At 42.5% G+C, this 23,291-nt stretch overlaps 2 protein-coding genes across 2 annotated transcripts; both read left to right on the forward strand.

Moving 5' to 3' along the window:
- The first annotated feature begins 280 nt into the window (after nucleotides 1-280).
- On the forward strand, nucleotides 281-4,684 carry LOC146176510 (uncharacterized). Its single transcript, XM_084580986.1, has 3 exons — nucleotides 281-435; nucleotides 2,316-2,404; nucleotides 3,990-4,684. The coding sequence occupies exons 2-3, from the start codon at nucleotides 2,329-2,331 to the stop codon at nucleotides 4,562-4,564; spliced, it is 651 nt and encodes a 216-aa protein (XP_084437112.1). The 5' UTR covers nucleotides 281-435; nucleotides 2,316-2,328; the 3' UTR covers nucleotides 4,565-4,684.
- Nucleotides 4,685-11,952: 7,268 nt separating this feature from the next.
- LOC146176511 (uncharacterized) lies at nucleotides 11,953-21,781 on the forward strand. The gene is made up of 3 exons (XM_084580987.1): nucleotides 11,953-12,071; nucleotides 16,492-16,580; nucleotides 20,666-21,781. The coding sequence occupies exons 2-3, from the start codon at nucleotides 16,505-16,507 to the stop codon at nucleotides 21,238-21,240; spliced, it is 651 nt and encodes a 216-aa protein (XP_084437113.1). The 5' UTR covers nucleotides 11,953-12,071; nucleotides 16,492-16,504; the 3' UTR covers nucleotides 21,241-21,781.
- Nucleotides 21,782-23,291: the final 1,510 nt, after the last annotated feature.

Raw genomic sequence — 23,291 nt, forward strand, 5'->3', positions numbered from 1 at the left:
TGCTACCCATGCCACGTTTTCATAAAGTGAATGTCCTGCCAATTTCAACACTTGATTGGATATCTCGTGCATACACAGTAAGTAAGAAAAATCGGCCTCCTAATTGTTTCCAACGCGGTTAACGGCCTGGGGGCGTTTTTCTCCCAACAGCTTCGCTGCCCGTTCACGCTTGCTATCGCACTCGGAAGCGAGAGGATACAGCATGTCAGATACTCTAAATTAAGGGTGTAACGAGCGGCCTTTCGGACGGCGGCGTGCATGTTTTCAATGCCTCGCAGCTTATCGGCGCAAGCCAGATATTCACGGCGTCTTATAAAGAGCCGATGTTGGACTCGATTTATTGTTTCCTACGCGTCGTGCTACTGTAAGCTATCTGTCATTTCAGAGAGGCGGTACAAGTTTCGAGCGAGGCAGAATACGTGGGAGCTCCAAAACGTAAGTAGTACTACTAGCCGTGCGCTGAACTTATACGATCGCACACTATGTGGCTCACATGATTTTAACCATTTCTTTAGAGTTACGGTGTGACGGTAAGGAACCGATGGGGGAACATTTGCATTAATGTGTAAACGTTGTGCTAGATTCAAAGTGTATATATAATTTGAATCATCTGATTGTACCACTGAAAATCAAGCCCTGAAGACACTATTCTATTAATCCACTTCAGAGGAGAAACAATATTTCTTGGTACCCTAAAGCTATCGAAAGATTCTGATCATCCTTCGTGGTACGAGAGGAAAGAAGCCGAGGATAATCAAGGGAAGAAGATGCTTGAAGGTACTTAGAAAAAAATATCTTGACAACGTCTTCAGGATGAGTTTCCACATGCGCACTGCACCATATCATTATTGAAGGATGTTCCTGGCGCTTTAACAACACCTTAAGGAGAAGCTGCCGCGGTTTTAGACTTCGATGAGTTTCGAGCGGTTGAATTTTTGCAGCTTTCACTTAAAGCATGTGAAATATCTTGGCGCTAGCATTTGAAACAATGGCGCAATTAGCGATTAAAACCGCGACGGCTATCAGGCTTCACCGCACTACACAGTGATGGCTTGGGGACGCGTGTTGAAATCATTGACGGTGCCGGTACGTTTCCTGCATAGAAACATTTGGTTTGAAGAAATAAAATTAAGGCTGCTGAAAACAGTGCCCTAGAAATGTTGATTAGCACCATCAGAAACGGCGCAGCAGGAAGTGGGTGAAGGCAACGAACATCAGAAATATTACCTCCCGTGGCGTCATGACCCAACTTCTTTGCAGAACTTTTGTGCTCAGAGGCGAAGCTCGAGGTTTAATCATCGAATACGCCATAATTTTTAATTCTAGTGCAAAAAACGCTTTGCATGCATTACCTACAGCCCTAGGTAGATTTGAATCTTGGAATATCGCAAAATTTTCGAAAAGGGATGCAGCTGCTCTTTAATGAGAGCAATCAAACATATGGCTTACAGCAAACCGGTTCATAAGTTATTTTTATTCAAATATTGCATTTATCAATAGAGTGAAAATAATACATTGTTATATCAAATACTCAGAGCCCACAGCTTCGGTTAGCAAAAAGGCACAAGCTGAGATGGTAGAACACAAATAGAATACAGCGCCACATTGCGCAAAAAAAGAAAAAAAGGCTTGCAGGGGATTTTTGTAATACTATTATTCATTTTACCATTATTCGGCTTTCATCAGGTAGTAATAAATTTTTCTTGCAGGTTTTAAATCGCGTTAATTGTTCTTTGCTGAATAAAAGTCGATTGGCTTGATTTAAATTAACGGATAAATGTATTCGGTGAAGTCGTTTAATAAATCATAAAATACATTATATCGCTCAGGACAATGGTTGCTATTAAAAGAAACCGTCACTGATAGATGTGGCAGTCAGTTACAATAAAAGGGTGGAACAGATAGAGTCAGTAGCTAACCTTGTTGACGCCTCAACCTTTCGCTCTGTCGCCCCCCACCCCATCGTCCGCTAAACCTCAAAGAACCAATTGCTGCTCTTCACCCGATTTTCTGCAAAGTTATTTTCGCTAGTTCCAATCAATACATAGTAGGTGGCAATGAGCCCACGAATTCTCAGGATCCCGCGCCTGGTATTTACAAATGTGTTACATCACATCGAGTGACCGCAACGCAACAATAGCGCTCGGGGTGTTTGTTTTCAGTGCTTTCTTATGGTCATCTGCAGCTGTCAGGAGGGCATGCTGATGGCAAGGGCGTAGTACCAGACAGAAATACCTATAAAGATTTCTCACTTACCAGCATGATGTTACCGATTTATCCCATTATGTCTAACAGTACCGACTATCCCAATGCAGGTCAACAGCGAGTATGGCGGGTCTCGAATTATTGGCTGCAGTAGTTGTCATGGCACTGGCCGCTGAAGCCGGTATCATGAGTGCGAAAGGTAAGTCTAGGTGTCGTTTTCTTTTAGTTTTTGGTTATCAGAATAGTTGAAACGTTTATTTGCGCAAGGCTGGTGGACAGATTTCATTGAAGTCGGTGAAGTAAAACAGAGGCATACAAAACAGCAGGTATGAAATAGTACTAGCTGTGGAAGTATACCTGCATGAGCAGTAAAGTACAGTATCAGCAGAAAATCTCCCATAATTCATGGGGGAGAAGCCACAAAGTAGTCAGTCACCAGGTTAGGTTTCGGCTCTTCCCAAGTGTGTGTGTCCGTATTTATCTTCGTTCTTAATGGTTTTTGAGACAATATCCGGGGAAAGAAAATACCTGGCAAGTATACAATGGTCTACTGGGTTCATGAATGTTGTTTTGCTTACCTGGATGTAAGAGTCTATTGACCGAACTCGGACAACGATACTATTATAGAAGGATAAACTTCTTACTGCTGCTGTAAAGACCGTAATCGCATGCGCTTTGCATTTGCATAAATGTGAGGGCCACAATTATAAAACAATGAGACTTTCAGTATAAGATAAAACAAGGGCGCGAGTGCTGTTAGAAGTGCCAAAAAAGTTTGGTTTATGGTCTATGGGGCTTAAAGTCCCAAACCGACACTTGCCGTGAGAAGCGCTGTAGTGGAGGACTCAGAAACTTTCAACCAGCTGGGGGTCTTTTAACATTTAGGGACATCATAAGCATAGGGCACCCAAATTCAAACACTCTTACATGTACTGGCGCTGGCTAAGCGACAGAATCTCGCTTTGTGGCGTTTCGAGCGCCTCCCAGGGAATTCCGAGAACGGTAAACTGGGACCGCAGTTTAAGGACAGCATACCACTGGCTGTGTTTCTGTGCTGTCTTGTGTTTTAGTCACACTGCATATTATAGGTATGCTCACTAATGAATTTGAAGATAATTATATTACCTGTAAGTTAAATTTAGCTCAGTTGCGCAGAGGACTAGTCCTCTGCTGGAAATCAATTTAAGTAGCAACTTCCAGTTTATGCCAAATCTATTCCGCTTTTAAGGCGATCCTTTTATGGTTCATCTCTCAACGGCGTGTCCGTGCGTGCGCTCGTGTTAATGATTAATCAATCAATAATGTAGAATTAGGCGTATGAAAATTATTTGACGATAAACAGTTATTTATTCAATTAAAATTAGTACTGTTCAAGGCTAATTAGTTAGTTCACCAATAATACTTAGCGACGTGGTTAGTGATAGTTAATTAGTAAGCTTTGAGTCTTCTTGAACACACACACTGTGCATGTGCAGTGCATGGGTTTAAGATGTCTCAAGGCTAATTAACCTCGGGGAAAGTTAATTAACCTTGAACATTACTAATTATCATTGAGTAAGTAACTGCAAACGACACCTCCTAGCCACCACAACTATGCACGCGTAATGACGCCAAACAGAGAGCAGCGACAGTTGTCGTTAAAGGCTTTCGCATCTGCGCACTTCAGATCGTCCAAGTGCCCCTAGACTTTTTTGCGATAACAAAACTTGCATTCTGCTGGCAATTACAAACCCTACAAAAGTCTATGTGCTTGTTTTAATGGTTTTAAATTCTGCTCATTTCAGAGACAAAATGTGATTTCCCAGACATTGACCTCGACGACGAAGTGGACAAATTGCTCGAAAAGTTACCAGCAGCATATTTACCTATGGAGGCCCGAGGCTTCAGGCCTTCTCTCCCTGGTCTAGAAGTTGGTGACCAAAACACGACTGGCTTGAACGAAATTAAGCGATACGGTCCAGTGGTTACATATTGCAAGAACGGCGAAAGCATGGTCCAAGTAGACCTCATCAACATTGGTGACGTTGAACTAAACGTTCCCTTGAGGTCTTGCTCAGGACAAGAAGTCAAAGCAATCCTCCACGCTGAATTCTCGCGCTTCACAGCACAATTTCTCGTCGATAAGGATGGCAGCAGCGGAAAGTATCTAGCCTTGAGCGGCCGGAGTGGCACGCTGCCTGTCACGACGTACAACGTCGAGTTCATTCTGGATGGACTTGGCCCCGGGGGCAGAATTGCGAGTGTAGCTTTGAGCAAGCTCGTCCCGCAGCTCTTCCAGGAAGCATGGACGGCGAGTTTCTTCCCTACTTTCCGCGGGGCCCTGCGAAAGGCTCTACAAGAGAACAATGAGGTCTTTTAGAAGTTTCCAAGCAATTACAACGCAGTGGAGCGGTTCAACTACGAACTACGACCACAAAGGCCTAAGGTATTCCGTCAAACGGCCGTGAGGTAATAAAAACATGTATTCAGTCTCTCAAAATGCTTACTGTTTAAATGCATCATACATGGCGCTAAAAATCGCCATTGATCTGGCATAGCGCGTTCCCATATTCTATACTCTACCTGAAAGTTTAGTTGCACAACTACTGGAGACAAAGACTTTCTAAACACCACCGTGAGAGCGCATAGATCGTCATGTTATCTCTCTATGCCTCTGAGCCCAATTTTGACTTGCTTATTACGTCTGGAATAACGTCTCAACGTATGTGCTCGGAGAAATATTTTGCGAAGGCGCGCCTAAGGGACCGCGGCGGACTCTTGTAAAATATATTGGCGAAAACGATTAAGCGGCGTACTTTAGCACGGATAGAAACCAGAATCCGCGCCAGGCTCACAGTAGCCCCTACTGTGTCGAAAGGTAGTCCACAATAAAGGACTTCTGTAGACGCCGAAACCTTACGGCGCTATTTATCGCTACGCATTGATGCTTTTTCTCCTCAAATCGCAAAACCAAGTCAGAAGTAATATTAGCACCCAACGTTTGCCTTGCAAGACAGGCAGAAGGAATCACGGGAAGGTGAGTGTAGAAGCCATTGTTCAGAAAATTTCAGAATATTGGCTTACATTCATGCACTCTAGGCAGGGCATAAACTTGTGATTTTAAATAAGGAATGTCTACTATTTAATGAAACGTTAAGAAACCTATACCTCCGCCTTACGTTAGGTAATTTAGTCCCTTTCAAACTAACGAACCCAGACTATAATAGCGTGTAATCCAAAAAAGTGCCCTGCCTTCAATTACCAACTATAAACAGTTCGTAGATGTTGTTTAGGAACTGAAATTTCGATAAGAAAAATTTGAAGGACTTTTTTATTTTAATCTAAAAGTTTGCCACAAGAGATAAGTCGAGAAAAGGGGAATGGGATGCAGGAAATAGAAAGTTAAAGAACGTGTGAAGTCCAGGTGCACTTAGGTATTCACAGAGGTTGGCGGTGTAGTGCGTCCATTGTCCACTTCTAGTAGTCACTATCGCGGTTCCACCGCAGGCCCACCTTCATGAGTCGCCATTGTCTAACTGGAGCCGTTGCTGGACACATCCACAAAAAGTGACGCACATCACAGATCTCAAGTGCAGTGTCACAGTGAAAGCACCTGTCAGTCACTGCGAGATTTTTATCACGCCAACGATGACGTACAGATTGGGTCTGAGCCGCCCCAGCCCGAATCCGGTGCACTGATACCTCCTTCTGTGAGTAAGATTACGGGGGAGAGGGTGGGAACATTTAGGAATGAGAGAATTTGAAGGACTTGAAAGGCATGAGTCAGTCCAATAATATGAACCGATTTCTTCAACCACCAAGTATCCTGCTGATTTCTAAGAAACATCGAAGAACCTGCGGGCCGTAGCGATTAATGTCTGTAGAAAGAATTTACACATTGTCGACCCATTTTGCTTTTCATCGCGCGTTTGGCCGTGACGCCAAGCATTTCGAAACGGACACTCCGCCATGTTGCGAGCAGAGCCTAGGATTGGGGTTTTGTTGGACGGCAGAATCATAATTCAATGCAGCTGCGTGCTTCTTCCATTCTACAGAAGTGGAGAGAGCTTCTACGTTTTCAGTTTGAGTACAGGATACTATTTCCAGCGCCTTTGACTGAAAATGTCCATTGAAAATGTCCTTATTGTGGTTCTGTGGTGGTTAGAAGATGCCGGACAGAACAGAATTGTTATGAACGCCTTTTTGCATTGCTTTTATGAGCGCAATACTACAAGCGCTGTTTTAACGCGATAGCGTTAAAGACACCGTGTCGAAGAAAAGCCGGTGTCGGCGTTGTGTTGTAACGCGAAAATCAAAAGAAAGTACGAAAAAGTGGGCGAAAACCCGCAGAGTTGAACACAGCTCCTTTGCTGTTTAAGGCGAGCACGCAACCACTCCAATACAAGAAAAACTTCTGCAAAACGAAAAAGCTCCATCTTCTTTAAATTTGTCCATGTCTAAAGTTACCGGGCTGCTTAGTACGAGCCATATCCTTATCCCGGCAATGCACCCCATCATTAAAACATCAGATCTTTGGGAGGCAAACACATGCATCTAATACGGCATCCAGTTTGGAGGTTCTTCACGTGCAGCATACACACTCCTGCCCAAAGCACATTGCTCCCGAAACACTCATTTGGACGATCTTGGTGGCTCTGCAAGCCTGTCCATCATGCGGCTTTTCCAAAGACTGAACAAACCCATCAACAAAAATAGATCTAAGGCACGACAGAGGTTTTGTCAGGAGGTAAAAATCTAATTGTATATGGTGTAATTTCAATGTCCTTTTTAAGAGTTCTTTGTAGTATGTCCCAAAAGAACATAGCATCACGGCACAGAAAAAAAACAATGATCTATTCTCTCAGGAACGTTAGAGAGATGACAATTCGCCGACAAGGGCACGAACATCTCATCATCATGAAGACATTTCTTGACAGGCAAAGTCGCTGTGTGAAATTTAAAAAAAGAACGTTTTTGCAGCTGCCTGAATGGACATTTGCCTAACACGCTTTAGAACAGTGGTGTTCAAAAACCCCAGATAAGGCTACCGATACAACGGTGTAGGGAACAAAGACTCAGTGAGAGCCTGAGTCGTCTGCTTCCTCGGGAAGCTATGCAGGTAATCTACAGAGAAACGCATAGGGAGAAAATTCAAAGTGTCAGCAACCTCCTTAAGGAATCCTCATAAAGGTCCCTCACGAGCCTGCCCAGTCGGTCCGAATAGGTAAGGCAAATGAGGACTAAGACGCCTAATAAGCACAACTACATGAAAGGGGTGGTTTGCCGATTTGTAAAAGAAAAAAACGGGAAACAAGTTGATGCCCGAACAAGAGAACAAGGCCCACTCCACCAAACTCTAAGGGAAAGAACAAGTTGTCATGCCGCATGGGCTCCCATTGAGAGCGCCACACAAATGTTGCAAATATTTTGTGTATTACCCACGGGTGGCTGCACTGTTAATTATACTGAGACAGAGGGGTTCGAGATATAAGGCAAACAACATTGGAGACAGTGGACATCCTTGACGAACAAATGATTCCAGTGGTATTGGTTTCGTTAGCTCCTGATTAACAATTAGTCGTGTATACGAGTTCATATAGCACAGCCTTATGCCTTTGAGCAAAACGTTACCAATGTTTGCATGCTCCAAGACCACGAACAAGAAATCTTACCCAACTTTATCAAACGCCTTCGCTAGGTCGATTTGAATCAGAGCTACTTGGCTCGTCTCATCTGATACTGTCTCGATTACTGAACGTGCAATATGGATGTGTGTTTGAATACTGCGTCCTCTGGTACCACATACCTGATGCGAACTTATCAAGTCCATAATGATCAGCTGCAGACGACAACAAAGAACTTTGGCGAAACTTTTTGTAATCAACATTACAGAGGGAAATTGGACGATATCCTTCAACAGTTTTCAAACGATTAGTATCTTTGCGTTTGAGAATTAACATTGTGTGGCCTGAATAAAAAGTGGGAGACAGGAAACCCACATCATAAGGTGCTTGGAAAATCATCAATATAGGCGATATGCAAGGCGAAAATGTCTTTTAGAATTCCCTAGTAGCACTACCTGAGCCAGGAGATTTTTGGCTCTGATGGCCTGAAATGGCTGATTTAATTTCGTCCAAAATGATGGGTGCCTCTACTACAGCACACTTCTCATCGTCTAGGCGAGGAAAGTTCTCAAGTAAGGAATTATAATCGGAATACTGATTTGGATCTTCACAACTGCCAAACAGCTTTCGATAATAGTCATAGAAAGCTATAAGAATACTAAGAGCACCACTGTATGTGCAATCACCATACTGAATTTCCAATATATCCTTCGTAAGAACATTCTCTCTTTCATCACTCAGCGCCCGACGTGTTGGTTGGTGGTCAAGAAGACTTCGGGTCCTAGGTCTTATTAGGGCCCCCTTGTATCTTTTCGTCGCAAATTGTTGAAGCTCTGCCTTTGCGTTATTAATTTCTTCAACGTAGGCACCCCGGCTAACCTTCTCTAGATCATGTAGCTCAGTTAGAGTGCGCCCGAGCTCTAGAAGTTGATGTTTCTTCAGAAACGCGGTTCTTGCAGAGGCTTCAATTACCAAGTTTTAGAGCGCAGCTCTTTGGCGCCTGTTCCTGTGTTTCGCGTCGGCGTCGGCATCGTCAACAACGTAACCAGTTCCGCCCCCTTTCATCCCCCCCCCCCCCCCCCCCCCCCAGTTCGAGCCGGCGCTCCGGCGACTGGAGCCTCGCAGGAAGAGGGGGGGGGGGGGGTACACTCGGCCGTGAACAATGGGGGAAGGAGATCGCGCCGCAACCGGAGAACACGAGGAAAGGAGGGGGGGGGGGGGGGGGGGGGGGTCGCCGGAGGCAGCGCTGCCGCCGCTATCGAGTCAAGACAACGTGACTGCATAGAACACCTTCGCCGCCGTGCAGAAAGAGGAGGAGGGGTTCCATCTTTCTTGCTGCGTGGCGGCGAGGGTGCTCTCCAGTTGCGTGCATCGCTTTCTCGCTCGCTTAAGTCGCTAGCGCCGTTAGCTGAGCGGCATCAGTCAGTCGCTGCTATCTGTTCGTCGCGCAACGTTACTATGGGCCCACGCGCTGCCTCCCGCAACCTCAGGATAACTCAGTCGCTCTCTTCATTTCTCCGACCACAAAGCTTATTTCATGACAGCCCAGAACTGTTAGTGGAGTGTTTCTTGAAGGAATACGCGTGCAAAAATTTAAAAAGTTGTCTGTAATTGTACATACGTATCTTGCTCGAAATCTTTGCCTCAATATATCGAAAAGGTGAAACAGCTGATGAGCTGCGCTCAAATTTCGCATTACGAAGTAACATAATTGTGGGCAATTTTTCGGTCTCCTGTTTAAACAAGTCCCATTTTTGAAAAACTGACAGATCATGGCGTAACCATATGTCTTGCAAACAAGTATGAAAAAGAACTGAGCAAGGGTAAATGAGGTACGCTTCAGTTGGCAGATGAGCCAACGTTTCGACAAGTGGACCTGTCGAAACGTTGGCTCATCTGCGAACTGAGGCGTACCCCTTTTACCCGTGTTCAGTTCTTTTTCATACCGTGCAAACCATCTTCTTCCTTTCGTTCTACCTGAATTTGCAAAACAGGTAGGCACAGCACGTTTAAATATTTGAACTGAGAGCAGACAGTTATTCCTCTTCTACAATTCCCATCGAGGCTGAAGTATGTGCCGATGTACCTCACGACTAGAAGAGAGACCATACATTGGTCACTGAAGAAGATGGGCCGTACGGAGTATCTCAGCAGACAGAAAACTGACATTGTAGTGTTGAAAAAGAAAGCACATTACGGTGGGGATTACATACCCGGTAAACTACACCGCTTCGGAGGGTTTCAAGTAAAAACGTTTCGCTACAGAAGAAATGTGCTGTGAACAACTAACTAAGGGTGAGTATTATTTATTGGTGGCAATATTATTTTCATCTGTATCAGATTAATAGTGTATCAGAGCAAGGACATCACAAATTGCAATTTAGTTCCTAAGAACCTGCTGCAATGCCTGCGCAGCTTTTAAACGGAGTTGAAAATCCTAACCCTAACGATACTATATACCTGCATCGTTGTGTAAAGACCCGATCTTGACAAATAGCCCGAAGATGAAGCACGGACTTCATTTCTCAGTTTCCTGTAAAGGAATACAGAGAAGACGCCGCGAAGTCTATATAGAACCACTACACCAGATACATATACCGTAAACACGATTTTTTACACAGCTGGCTCGTGTACTGAAAACAAATCTTAGACGAGACTAAACTCGGAAAGCTGAATGGCCGCGGATCAAGTTTTAAGGCTTAGGTAGCATGCACATCAATTAACACTAACTGAACCACTGCTCCGGCGGAGCGTTTAGAGCAGCCGCCTCTGAAAACAGAGAACAGAACCGCTCTTGCTGTGCCCGACTCCTCCGTCGTGTTGTGCTGGCCTACACTGGCCTACACTGGCCTACACTCCTCCTCCGATTTACTCCTTATGCTGTCGTCATTCCCTATCTCATTTCTTCTCTCCTTGAGCCCTCTGGGCAATCGAGGCACTTTTTGTTACTCGGTGCTCTCGTACAAATAGTTCACTTTGCTCTAAACAGGTACAAATATCATAAAGGTTTCTTCACCGTTATCGTTCTGGAGTGGCTTCATTTTAGAAAATGGTACAAGGCGAAAAGTGTATTGCTTGCCAAGATCCGTTCGCCGAAGTCCGCACTCGAATTGACAAAAAGAACAAACCAAATGCTGAACTTAGTGAAACTTAAAACCTGTTATAAATTCAATGTTCGCCCATATATTCAAGGTAAGTAGGAGTGTATTGAAATAAACACGCAGAGCTTTCTATGCAAACGACCGAGCTTCAAGACGCGAACTCTCAAAAAAGCTGGGTTCGAGTCTGGAAGTGCCTAGCACCCTCAATTAGTAACAAATCTCTCTTAAGAGCGAAGGCACACGCCGACCATTCTACCGGCTCACCTTTATCATCGATAAGAGAAGCGGCGACTGAGGTTTACGTCGCCAAGTTTACGCCCGCTGCTGGGGAGTAGTAGCCGGTGCTGGAGACCGCAGCTTTGCCGTTAGGCTGACTGCATGCAGTCCCAATACGCTACCGGATTTAACGTACTGTTGGCAAACACTGCGAATATCAAGCGTGTGTGAGTATTAAAAATGAGATTCGCATTTAAAAAGATCTGCTTGCAATTCGGAAAAACAAACATTTGTTCTTAAGCCAGAATTTCTGTGGGGGTTTTGACAGGAATCCTGTTGTGACATTAGAACTTTCTGTAGTAACATCAAAATTTTCAGTAGCTACAACAGGAAAGTATCACAGGAAACTCTGCAGAACTACAGAAAAATCTGACGTTTACGACAGAACAACACAATATTTTGTTGTATTCTTAACATGGTTCTGTAGTTTGTTCTCACTGAATTGGGTTGCGACCCGAGCCACTTTTTTATAACCCGAATTGTCTGCCAATTTTAAGACTTGATTTGATATCGCACGCATACACAGTAAGAAAAAGCGGCCTTCTAATTATTTCCGACACGGGTAATGGCCTAGGGGCGTTTTTTTTTTTTTTTTCAACAGCTTCGCTTCATGTCAACGCTTGCTATCGCTTTCCGAAGCGCGCGGATACGGCATGTCCGGAACTCTAAATTAAGGGTGTAACGACCAGTCTTCCGATCGCTGGCTTGCATGTTTTCAACGCCTCGCAGCTTATCGGCGCAAGCCAGATATTCCGGGCGTCTTATAAACCGCCGATGTTGGACTCGATTTAATCTCTCCTACGCGGCGTGCTGCTGTAAGCTGTCTTTCATTTCTGAAAAGCGCTACAAGTTTCGAGCGAGGCAGAATAACTGGGAGCTCCAAAACGTAAGTAGTGCTATGAGCCATGCGCTGAACTATCACACTATCACACACTATCACACGCTGTCACTATACTATCACAGATTATATGGTACCCGTAATTTTAACCCCTGCTTTAGAGTTATGGTGCGACGCTAAGGAACCGAAGGGTGAACATTTGCTATAATGTGTAAAAGGTGTGCTAGATTCAAAGTTTATATATATGATTGGGATTATTTGATTGTGCCACTGAAAATTAAGCCCGAATACATTTTTGTATAATTCAATCTCAGAGTAAAAATCATAGTTTTTGGTACCTTGAAGCTGTTTAATGAATCTGGTCGTCCTTCGTGTTACGAGTGAAATGAAGCTGAAAATAATCAAGCCTAGAAGATGCTGGAAGGTGTTTAGCAAAAACCTCTGGACGACGTCGTCAGGATGAGTCGCCTAGCCTCATGAATATGTGCACCGCACAATAGCATTATAGAAGGATGTTCTTGGTTCCCTAACAATACCTTGATGACTGCAATCAAAAACGTGCCTTACGTCAAACCTGTTCTTTAGTTATTTTTGTTCGAATACTCCATTTAATAATAGAGACAAAATACTTACATTGCTATATAATATATTCAGAGCACGAAACTTCGGTTAGCAAAAAGAGCTGGTATAATAGAACGCAAAACTATTGCAGCGGCAAATTTAGCAAAAAAAAAAAAAAAACTGGCAGTGGATCATTGTAATGCGCATTATATCATTTTTGCGGCTTTCATCAGGTAGTACTGTATTTCTTTTTTTTTTTTTTTGCAGGTGCTAAATCTCGTCTATTTGTTCTTTCCGGAATAAACGTCAACTGGCCTGATTTAAATTAACGGATAAATGTATTCTGTGAATTCGTTTATTGAATCATAACATACATTTTATTTATTTATTTATTTATTTATTTATTTATTTATTTATTTATTTATTTATTTATTTATTTATTTGTTTAGTAATACTGCGGAGTAGTTTGAATCCAAGCAGGAGTGAGAAAAATTACAATACCGAAAAGAATAACGGTCCGTATTAAACGAAGCCGTCGCTGGTACATGTAGCACTCAGTTACAATAAACGAGTGGGAGAGACAGAAAGAGTGAGAGAGAGCCCTTTAATAAAAAACAAAGAATTCAGTCAGTAGTCAACCTAGTCTACTCCTCGACCATTCGCTGTGTCGCATCGTCGCTAAACCTCAAGGAACCAATTGCTTCTGCAGTTCACCCGATTTTTCGCAAAGTTGTTTTCGTTAGTTCCAGTTAGTTAGTTAGCGAAGTAATGGAAGTAGTAGGCGAATATGTCTAGTTAGGACAGGTAGTAACCGCAGATCCGGACCATGAAAAGGAAATAACAAGAAGAATAAGATTGGGATGGAGCGCATTTGGCAAGCACTCGCAGATTATGACTAGCAGCTTACCGGTATCACTCAAGAGGAAAGTACACAACAGTTGCATCTTACCTGTACTCACCTATGGGGCTGAAACGTGGAGGCTAACCAAGAGAGTTCTACTTAAGTTGAGGACAACCCAGAGGGCTATGGAACGAAAAATGGTAGGGTTAACATTAAGAGATAGGAAGCGTGCAGAGTGGGTCAGAGAAATAACTCAAGTTACCGACATTCTAGAGGAAATTAAGAAGAAGAAATGGACATGGGCAGGACATGTAGTGCGAAGACAGGATAATGGATGGTCGCTGAGGGTAACAAACTGGATTCCAAGGGAAGGAAAGCGTAGCAGGGGGCGGCAGAAAGTTAGGTGGGCGGATGAGATTAAGAAGTTCGCAGGGGTCAAGTGGATGCAGCTAGCACAGAACCGGGTAAGTGGAGAAATATGGGAGAGGCCTTCGCCCTGCAGTGGGTATAGTCAGGCTGATGATGCTGCTGCTGCTGCTGCTGCTGATGATGATGATGATGAATGAGCCCAGAATACTGGGGGTCTCGGTCCTGGCAATTTAACGGCACTTTCATCCGACGCGCAGAGAATTGACGCGTAGTGGCTCTTTGGCGTAGTTAAGAAAACTTAAAACAAGATTAGCAGAAAGGGTAGTGAGTAGGCTCTCCGCTGTAGTTTTGTAAGTGCGCCGAAATGGCAAAGCGCATTGTAAATAAGCCCAAAAGGCCTTGTGAGTAGTCTGTGAAGAAAGGTAAATGTAAAACATATATGTAATTTAAAGGAGTGAACAGTCTACGAGTCCAATGCAAACGTTGGGGATTTTTTTTGTTTTTGTTTTAGTATTGAAAAGAGTTAGTCTTACGATGTTTTTTAGGGATAAAGGATTTTAAATGCAAAGCGGAAGGTAAAACAACGCGCCGATGGTGGCAGTTGAATCCACGACCTCAGAATATCACGTCCAGTGCTCTACAAACTGAGCTACATCGACGGCTGTGCAATATATATATATATATATATATATATATATATATATATATATATATATATATATATATATATATATATATATATATATATATATATATATATATATATATATATATAAATATATATATATATATATATATATATATATATATATATATATATATATATATATATATATATATATATATATATATATATATATATATATATATATATATATATATATATATAAATATCCTACCATCGGCGCGTTGTTTTTCCCTTCGCTTTGCATTTAATGCTCCAATAATCAAATCACCATAAAGACAACATTCCTGTATATGTCAACAGTGTAAACTAAAAAAAAAAAACAGCAAAAGTTTGCCTTTTGCTCTGGGCTGTTCGCTTCTTTAAATATATATATATATACTTAAACTCCTAAACACTGAAAATGAGGTCGTCAGTGCTGTATTTTCATACGTACAACAATGTCAAAATAGGCTTTTTCTCCAAGATATAGACTGAGTAACACGGTAGAATGTCTAGGCAGTCAAAAAGAAATAGGATGGTGTAAAATATTTCACGTGACAATGCACTGCAACAGACCGACGCGCAAGAAATTCCTTGTGGACAGGGTGGTCATCATCATAATTATACGGATTTTACACCCTGCTGGTAAAAGGCACCTTCCATATTTCCAAAGCTGATTCCACGTGATCCCCTTAAGCTCATTAACTTCTGTCCGCTTAATATTATGCCGTTCCCTGTTACGACACCTTCCCCTCAAAAACCCACTTGTTGCTCTCAGCAGCCATCTAGTATTTTCCGTCTGCATTACTCGTCCTTCCCCTTCCCATTTCTTCTTGATTTCTACTACAATGAAAGGAACTCGTTTTACCCTTATCCAATCTGCCCGCTTTCTGTCTCTCTTTATATTACATCTAACATACACCTACTGAACGGTCACTGGCGCAATAATGCGTTTGCAAGAAAAAAGGAGGTGGCACTGCTAGTGCAGTGGATTATCGAAAGTATTCATAGATGCAATGTTTTATTTTCGAGGCATAAAAAGAGAAAATTATTTGATTCCCAGAAGAAACCAGCACTTTCAATTTTGTTGCACTTGTTGGCGCAGAATTTTTGATGTCCATGCTTGTTTTGTTTTTTTGCTTTCTGTCTCAGCTTGTTGAGCTATGAGAATTTCGAAATTATAGGCATGCATCACATCAGTAGGAAATTCCGCTGTGCGTAGAGGTAGAGCGAGCAGAGGAAGCAACCAATGCAATAAGGGCTATTAACATTTTCAGTCAGTTGCATTTTCTCATGTTGCTCTTCAGGCTCCTTGAATAGCTTACGCGGTTTATGTACGCGGAACAGCCTGTTAAAATTAAAATTGTGTACTTGATTACAATTGAATAGCTGGAGCCTTACTTATTTTCTATAATATTTGCGCATAAAAAGATTTAATAATCGTTTAGATTTAAATTTACTGATGAGAAACAATATTTTCGCATCCTAATTCGTATTAATCTCTGCTGATTCACCTATTATAGACGTGCTGTTGCAGCTTAATTTAAAAACGACAGAAACAACTCCAGAACACGAAAATGAAGCTTATAAAGTGGTCTATACGTGTGTAAAAAAGGAATGGCGAGGCTGTGTGAATTTGTTAGTATATTTTGGAAGAAGGCGATAATAACGCGATGCTCTCATCGGTATCCAAAGTCTGGTGAAAGAATACTGTGCTGCAAATATCTCTCTTAAAGTGGCGGTTCGAACACATAAATAAAAAATAAATGCTTCCCTAACGACCTTCAGGCTACGTTCTTTGGGAAATGTGTTACATCCCCTTAGTAGAAACTGGGTGTCCGCAAAGCAACAATAGCGCTCAGGGTGCTTGTTATTAGTGTGTTCTTATGATCATCTGCAGATGTCAGCAGGCAATGCTTATGGCAAGGATTTAATACCAGGCAGAAATACCTATTCAGATTTCTCTCCTACCAGCATGATGTTCCCGATTTATCACATTATATCTAACGATACCTACAATCCCAATGCAGGTCAACAGCGAGTATGGCGGGTCTCGAATTATTGGCTGCAGTAGTTGTCATGGCACTGGCCGCTGAAGCCGGTATCATGAGTGCGAAAGGTAAGTCTAGTTGTCGTCTTATTTTGGTTTTGGTTATCAGAATAGCCGAAACGTTTATTTGCGCAAGACTGGTCTGGACAGATTTCAGTGAAGTCGGTGAAATAAAACAGCAGCGTACAAAACGGCCGGTAAGAAATGGTACAAGAGGTGGAAGTATACCTGCATAAATTGGAAGATACAGTATCAGAAGAAATCTCTCGTAATTCATGGGGGAGAAGCCTTAATGTAGTCAGTCACCAGGTTAGGTTTCGGCTCTTCCCAAGTGTGTGTGTCCGTATTTATCTTCGTTCTTAGTAGTTTTGGTGAGATAATATCCGGTGAAAGAAAATACCTGGCAAGTATACAATGGTCTACTTGGTTCATGAATATTGTTTGGCTAACCTGGATGTAAGTTTCTATTGACCGAACTGGGACAACGATACTAATATACAGGGAGAAACTTCTTACTGCTGCTGTAAAGACCGCAATCGCATGCGCTTTGCATTTACGTGAATGCGAGGGCCACAATTATAAAACAATAAGACTTTCAGTATAAAAACAAGTGCGCGAGTGCTGTTGGAAGTGCCGAATACTTTTGGTTTATTGTCTATAGGGCTTAAAGTCCCGAACCGACACTTGCCGTGAGAAGCGCCATAGTGGTGGACTCAGAAACATTCAACCAGCTGGGGGTCTTTTAACATTTAGGGACGTCGCACGGCACCAGGACACCTTTGTTTTTGTTACCGTGGAAAATCGCCCGTCGCCGCAGAGTTCCAATCACGCAGTCGAGTGCCCTAACCGTTGTGTCAAAACGACGGGGAGTGTCACATCATTGCAAAATATCGTAACAACGTCAGGGCTTCATGCGATTTTGCGCAGGCTCAGTGAGTTTTGCGCGGAATGTGCTTCCTTCTCATATTCTCCATACTCCTGTTTAGGTATAGCCGAGGTAAAAATACTCTTCCCACACCCGTATACGCTTGTGTGTGACTATCGATATCCATTAGCATTGTTCAAGCTGCAAAAAAAAATCAACATTTTCAAAGACCGTTGATTTTAAACCCTGAAACAGATGGGCTCATTTTACAAAATTTTCAGGCATCGAATAATCATCATTTCCTCTGAGCCTAATTGCAGCTTACTGATATTAAAACCATTTTCCGGTGTAAAATATAAAGGCGAAAAAAAAATATCAGCTCATATTTCGACCACTACGTTATACTGACAGAGAACTCTTTAATCTGTTTAAATTTAAAACCCTTGGTACCTGAAGAGGCGTATTGAAAGTAACGAACATAGATTTACCGATATATTAAAATGATCTAAAAAACCGTTTTTTCTGATCCAGTTCCGCTAACTATAACGGCTGCATTTACAACCAATGCTTGCTGGTTATGAGAGTGGGTGGAGCTGTGGTAAAAATATGTATTAGGGCTACGACACTAGGTCTCTTATGTTAGGAACAACTTTTGCCACATTGCGCGGTCATTATGAACAGGGCGAATGGTCGTTTCGCGACCACTGGCGAAAGATAAGCGCTTTTTGTCAACACAAAGACTTAACAGCCTTTCCCAAGTTCCATCTACCTACCACCCTAAAGAAAGGTGCGGAATCTCCAATTAAAACAGGCCACAAGATCAGTGGGTGCGTGATTGCTCTCTGTGTGGGTAAACTCACTAATGTAGAGGCGAAACACTGATAAGCAAGAGAAAGGAGCTGAGGTAAAAGGAGACTGCTGCACATGCCCGATCATCAGCCACCTTCTCCGGTTTAAGGTCGGCATCAGGTCAAGAGGCATGTCTAGCTTTCCAGCAGGCCCTGACCCAGAATCGCAAGCCTAGTCAAATCTCCTGTGCTCCTGCAGCTTGAAGGAATCGCACATACAGCATGCATGTACAACACCCTGCGCGCTGAAGCGCTTTGGTATCTTCGTCCCTGCTTCCTTGTCTAAAATAGAAAAAAAAAAAGTTGTTGGTGGCCTACTATCAGATACAATGAACGGTCCAATTCCTATTGTTATTACTACTTTCCTGAAGCGGCTGGAGCCCAGACATTTTTTCATTATTCGATAATCTTTGGGAGCTTAAAGCGATTTTATAATCAAAGCTGGGATTAAACAGATGTTCATACGCATCATTAAACAAAATAAACAAACGCAAGTTATGTCGAACCTTTTTTTTTAGTGGCCTGAACTCACTTAAACTCACTTAACCCTTAAACTCACTTACAGTGGAAATCGTGCAGACAAACAGAATTCATTTGACCGTCAAAATCATTTAAATTTAATATGAGCACCTGGCACTTCTCTAAAGCTTATAGCGTATCGTAAAATAGATATATTGCTTTAACGGGCAACTTTGAGATTCCAGAGGGATAAATATGATTTCCTGCATTGACGTTAAATGCAACAGTGTCTATAATAATTGTGTCAAGAATTTTTAACTAGTGAAAATGCTGAGACCCCTCCCACTAATTGTATTCGCTTATCCTGGATTTCATATCCTGCTGTTTAAGTCTGCAGAGAGCCCAGTAGAAATCAGTTTTTTTTTAAATTTCACTCTTTCCGTCTCAATATCAGCGGTAGAACCTTAAGGCGAAGAAAGCGTTATGTTTCCTACTATAGAGCAAGGAGTATTGGTTAGAACGCTATATTCGGCACCACCACACATGGATGAATTTTGCATGTATTGAGCTTTTAAATCAAATTTGAATAAATGTAAATAAAATCGCGATCTTTACAGAACGTTTTACTTCCGGACACTAAACAAAGCTTGTTAAAGTAGAAAGACGGGCTAGTTGGTCTTGATAAGTAGAGTGCATATTTTGTCAGTGTAAAATTAAAGACAGGACTAAAGGAGAAAGACAAGGGACAAACGCTACGCTGAAAGGGATCAGCGTTTGTCCCTTGTCTTTCTCTTTAGTCCTGTCTTTAATTTTACGCTGACAAAATATGCACTCTACTAAACAAAGCTTATGTACATTACCATCTCCGATTTATTGGTAAAATATTTACTACTAAATTTACAACACTGTAGGACGAACGAAAGGCTTCACTGAGGAAAAATGCATTTTAAAGTGATTTAATTTTACAATTGCAGAGCTAAGGTGATCGCGTCTTGTATTTTTTTTTTTTAGAGAAAAGAGAGGGATCGCTAATAAGGTTGCACGTTTAAGTAGTATACAATTTCAAAACAATCAGTTGTTGTCTTAAGCATAGGACACCCAAATTCAAACATCTTTATATGTACTGGCGCAGGCTAAGCGACAGAGTCTCGCTTTGTGGCGTTTCTAGCGCCTCCCATGTAATTCCGAGAATAGGTAAACAGGGAAAGCAGTTTAAGGAAAGCGTACCATTGGCTGTGTTTTTGTGTTGCCTTGTGTTTTAGTCCCACTGCATATTATAGGTATGCTCATTAATGAATTTGAAGATAATTATATTACCTGTAAGTTAAATTTACTTCAGTTACGCAGGGGCCCAGTCCTCTGCTGGAACTAAATTTAAGTAGCAACCTCCAGTTTATGCTCAGTCTATTCCGCTTTTAAGGCGAAAGCCTTTTATGGTTCATCTCTCAATGGCGTGTCCGTGCGTGCGCCCGTGTTCATGGTTAATCAATCAATGATGTAGAAGTAGGCGTATGAAAATTAGTTGAAGATAAAAAGTTATTTAATCAATAATAGTTAGTAATGCTGAAGGCTAATTAGTTAGATCGTCAACAGTAATTAGTGAAGTAGTTAGTGATAATGAGTAAATCAGTGAGCTTTGAGAATTCTTAAACGCACACACTGTGCATGTGCAGTGCATGCGTTTAAGATGTTTCAAAGCTAATTAGCCTTGAACAAAACTAATTAACCTTGAAAATTACTAATTATTATTGAGTAAGTAACTGCAAACAGCGCTGACTAGCCACCAGAACTGCGCACGATTATTGACACCAAACAGAGGGCAGCGACAGTTGTGGTTAAAGGCTTTCGAATCTGCGCACTGCAGATCGTCAAAGTGCCCCTTAAATTTTTAGCGATAACAAAACTTGCATTCTGCTGGCAATTACAAACACTACAAAAAACTATGTGCTTGTTTTAATGGTTTTGAATTTTGCTCATTTCAGAGACAAAATGTGACTTCCCAGACATTGACCTCAACGACGAAGTGGACAAACTGCTCGAAAAGTTACCAACAGAGTATTCACCAATGGACTCCCGAGGCTTCAGGCCTTCTCTCCTTGGCCTAGTAGTTGTTGACCAAAACACGACTGGCTTGAACGAAATTAAGCGATACGGTCCAGTGGTTAAATATTGCATGAACGGCGAAAGCATCGTCCAAGTAGACCTCATCAACACTGGTGACGTTGACTTAAACGTTCCCTTGAGGTCTTGCTCAGGACAAGATGTCAAAGCAATCCTCCACGCTGAATTCTCGCGCTTCACAGCACAATTTCTCGTCGATAAGGATGGCGGCAGTGGAAAGTATCTAGCCTTGAGCGGCCGGAGTGGCACGCTGCCTGTGACGACGTACAACGTCGAGTTCATTCTGGATGGACTTGGCCCCGGGGTCAGAATTGCGAGTGTAGCTTTGAGCAAGCTCGTCCCGCAGCTCTTCCAGGAAGCTTGGACGGAGAATTTCTTCCCTACTTTCCGCGGGGCCCTGCGAAAGGCTCTACAAGAGAACAATGAGGTCTTTTAGAAGTTTCCAAGCAATTACAATGCAGTGGAGCGGTTCAAATACGAACTACGACCACAAGGCCTAAGGTATTTAGTCAAACGGCCGTTAGGTAATAAAAAAGGTATTCAGTCTGTCAGAATCATACACGTCGCTAAATATCGCCATTGATCTGGCATAGCGCATTCCCATATTCTATACTCTACCTGAGTGTTTAGTTGCAGAACTATTGGAGACAATGACCTTTTAAACACCACCGTGATAGCGCATAGATCGTCATGTTATCTCTCTAAGCCTCTGAGTCTAATTTTGACTTGCTTATTACGTCTAGAAGAACGTCGCAATATATGTGCCCCGGAGAAATATTTTGAGAAGGCGGGCCTATGGGATCGCGGCAGACTTTTGCAAAATATATTAACGAAAACGGTTAAGCGGTGTGCGTTAGCACGGATAGAAAGAAACCAGAATCAGCGCCAGGCTCACAGCAGCCCCAACTGTATCGAAAGGTAGTCCACAATAAAGGATTTCTGTAGACGCCGAAACCTTACGGCGCTGTTTATCGCTACGCATTGATGCTTTTCTCCTCAAATAGCAAAACCAAGTCAGAAGTTGTATTAGCGCCCAACGCTTGCCTTGCAAGACAGACAGAAGGAATCGCGGCAAGGTGAGCGTAGAAGCCATTGTTCAGAAAATTTCAGAATAATGCCTCACATTGATACACTCTAGGCAGAGCATTTACTTGTCGTTTTAAATAAGGAATGTCTATTAATTAATGAAATTATAAGAAACCTATACCTCCACCTTGCGTTAAGTATTTTTTTCCTTTTCAAACTTACGAACGGGGACTATAATATCGTGTAATCTAAAAAGTGTCCTGCATTAAAATAGCAACTATAAACAGTTCGTAGAAGTTGTTTAGAAACTGAAATTTTGATAAGAAAAAATGGACTTTTTTTTAATCTAAAAGTTTGCCACAAGGCATAAGTTGAGAAAGGGGGAATGGGATGCAGGAGATAGAAAGTTAAAGAACGTGTGAAGTCCGGTTGCACTTAGATATTCGCAGAGGTTGACGGTGTAGTGGTTGTCCATCGTCCACTTCTCGTAGTCACTATCGCGGTTCCACCGCAGGCCCACCTTCATGAGTAGCCGTTGTCTAACTGGAGCCGTTGCTGGACACGTCCACAAGTGACGCATATCACAGATCTCAGGTGCAGTGTCACAGTGAGGGCACCTGTCAGTCACTGCGAGATTTTTATCACGCCAACGATGACGTACAGATTGGGTCTGAGCCGCCCCAGCCCGAATCCGGTGCACTGATACCTCCTTCTGCCGAGTAAGATTACGGGGGAGAGGGTGAGAACATTTAGGAATGAGAGAATTTGAAGGACTTGAAAGGCATGAGTTGGCCCAACAATATGAACCGATTTCTTCAACCACCAAGTATCCTGCTGTTTTCTAAGAAATCTCAAAGAACCTGCGGGCCGTAGCATTAATGTTTGTAGAAAGAATTTAGACATTGGCAACCCATTTCGCTTTGCATCGCGTGTTGGCCGTGACGCCAAGCATTTCGAAACGGACACTCCGCCATGTTGCGAGAAGATCCTAAGACTGGGGTTTTGTTGGACGGTAGAATCGTAATTCAATTCAGCTGCATGCTTCTTCCAGTCTACAGAAGTGGAGAGAGCATCTAAGTTTTCAGTCTGAGTAGAGAATGCTATTTCCACCACCCCTGACTAAAATATTGAAAATGTCCTTATTGTAGTTCTGTGGTGGTTAGAAGAGGCCGGACGGAACAAAATTGTTATGAGCGCCTTTTTGCATTGCTTTTATGATCGCAATATACTACCACCGCTGTTTTAACTCGGTAGCGTTAAAGACACCGTGTCGCAGACAAGCCGATGTTGGCGTTGTGTTGTAACACAAGAATCAAAAGAAAGTACAAAAATCAAGCGGAAACCCGCCGAGTTGAACACGGTTCCTTCGCAGTGCGGGGCGAGCACGCAACCACTCCACCACAGAATGCTTTTTTTTTTATTGCACGGAAAAACTTCCGTAAAGAAAGGAAAAACTCCATC

Source organism: Amblyomma maculatum, chromosome 10 (assembly GCF_055883805.1).
Source record: "Amblyomma maculatum isolate TAMU_Amacu chromosome 10, ASM5588380v1, whole genome shotgun sequence".
Lineage (NCBI taxonomy): Eukaryota > Metazoa > Arthropoda > Arachnida > Ixodida > Ixodidae > Amblyomma > Amblyomma maculatum.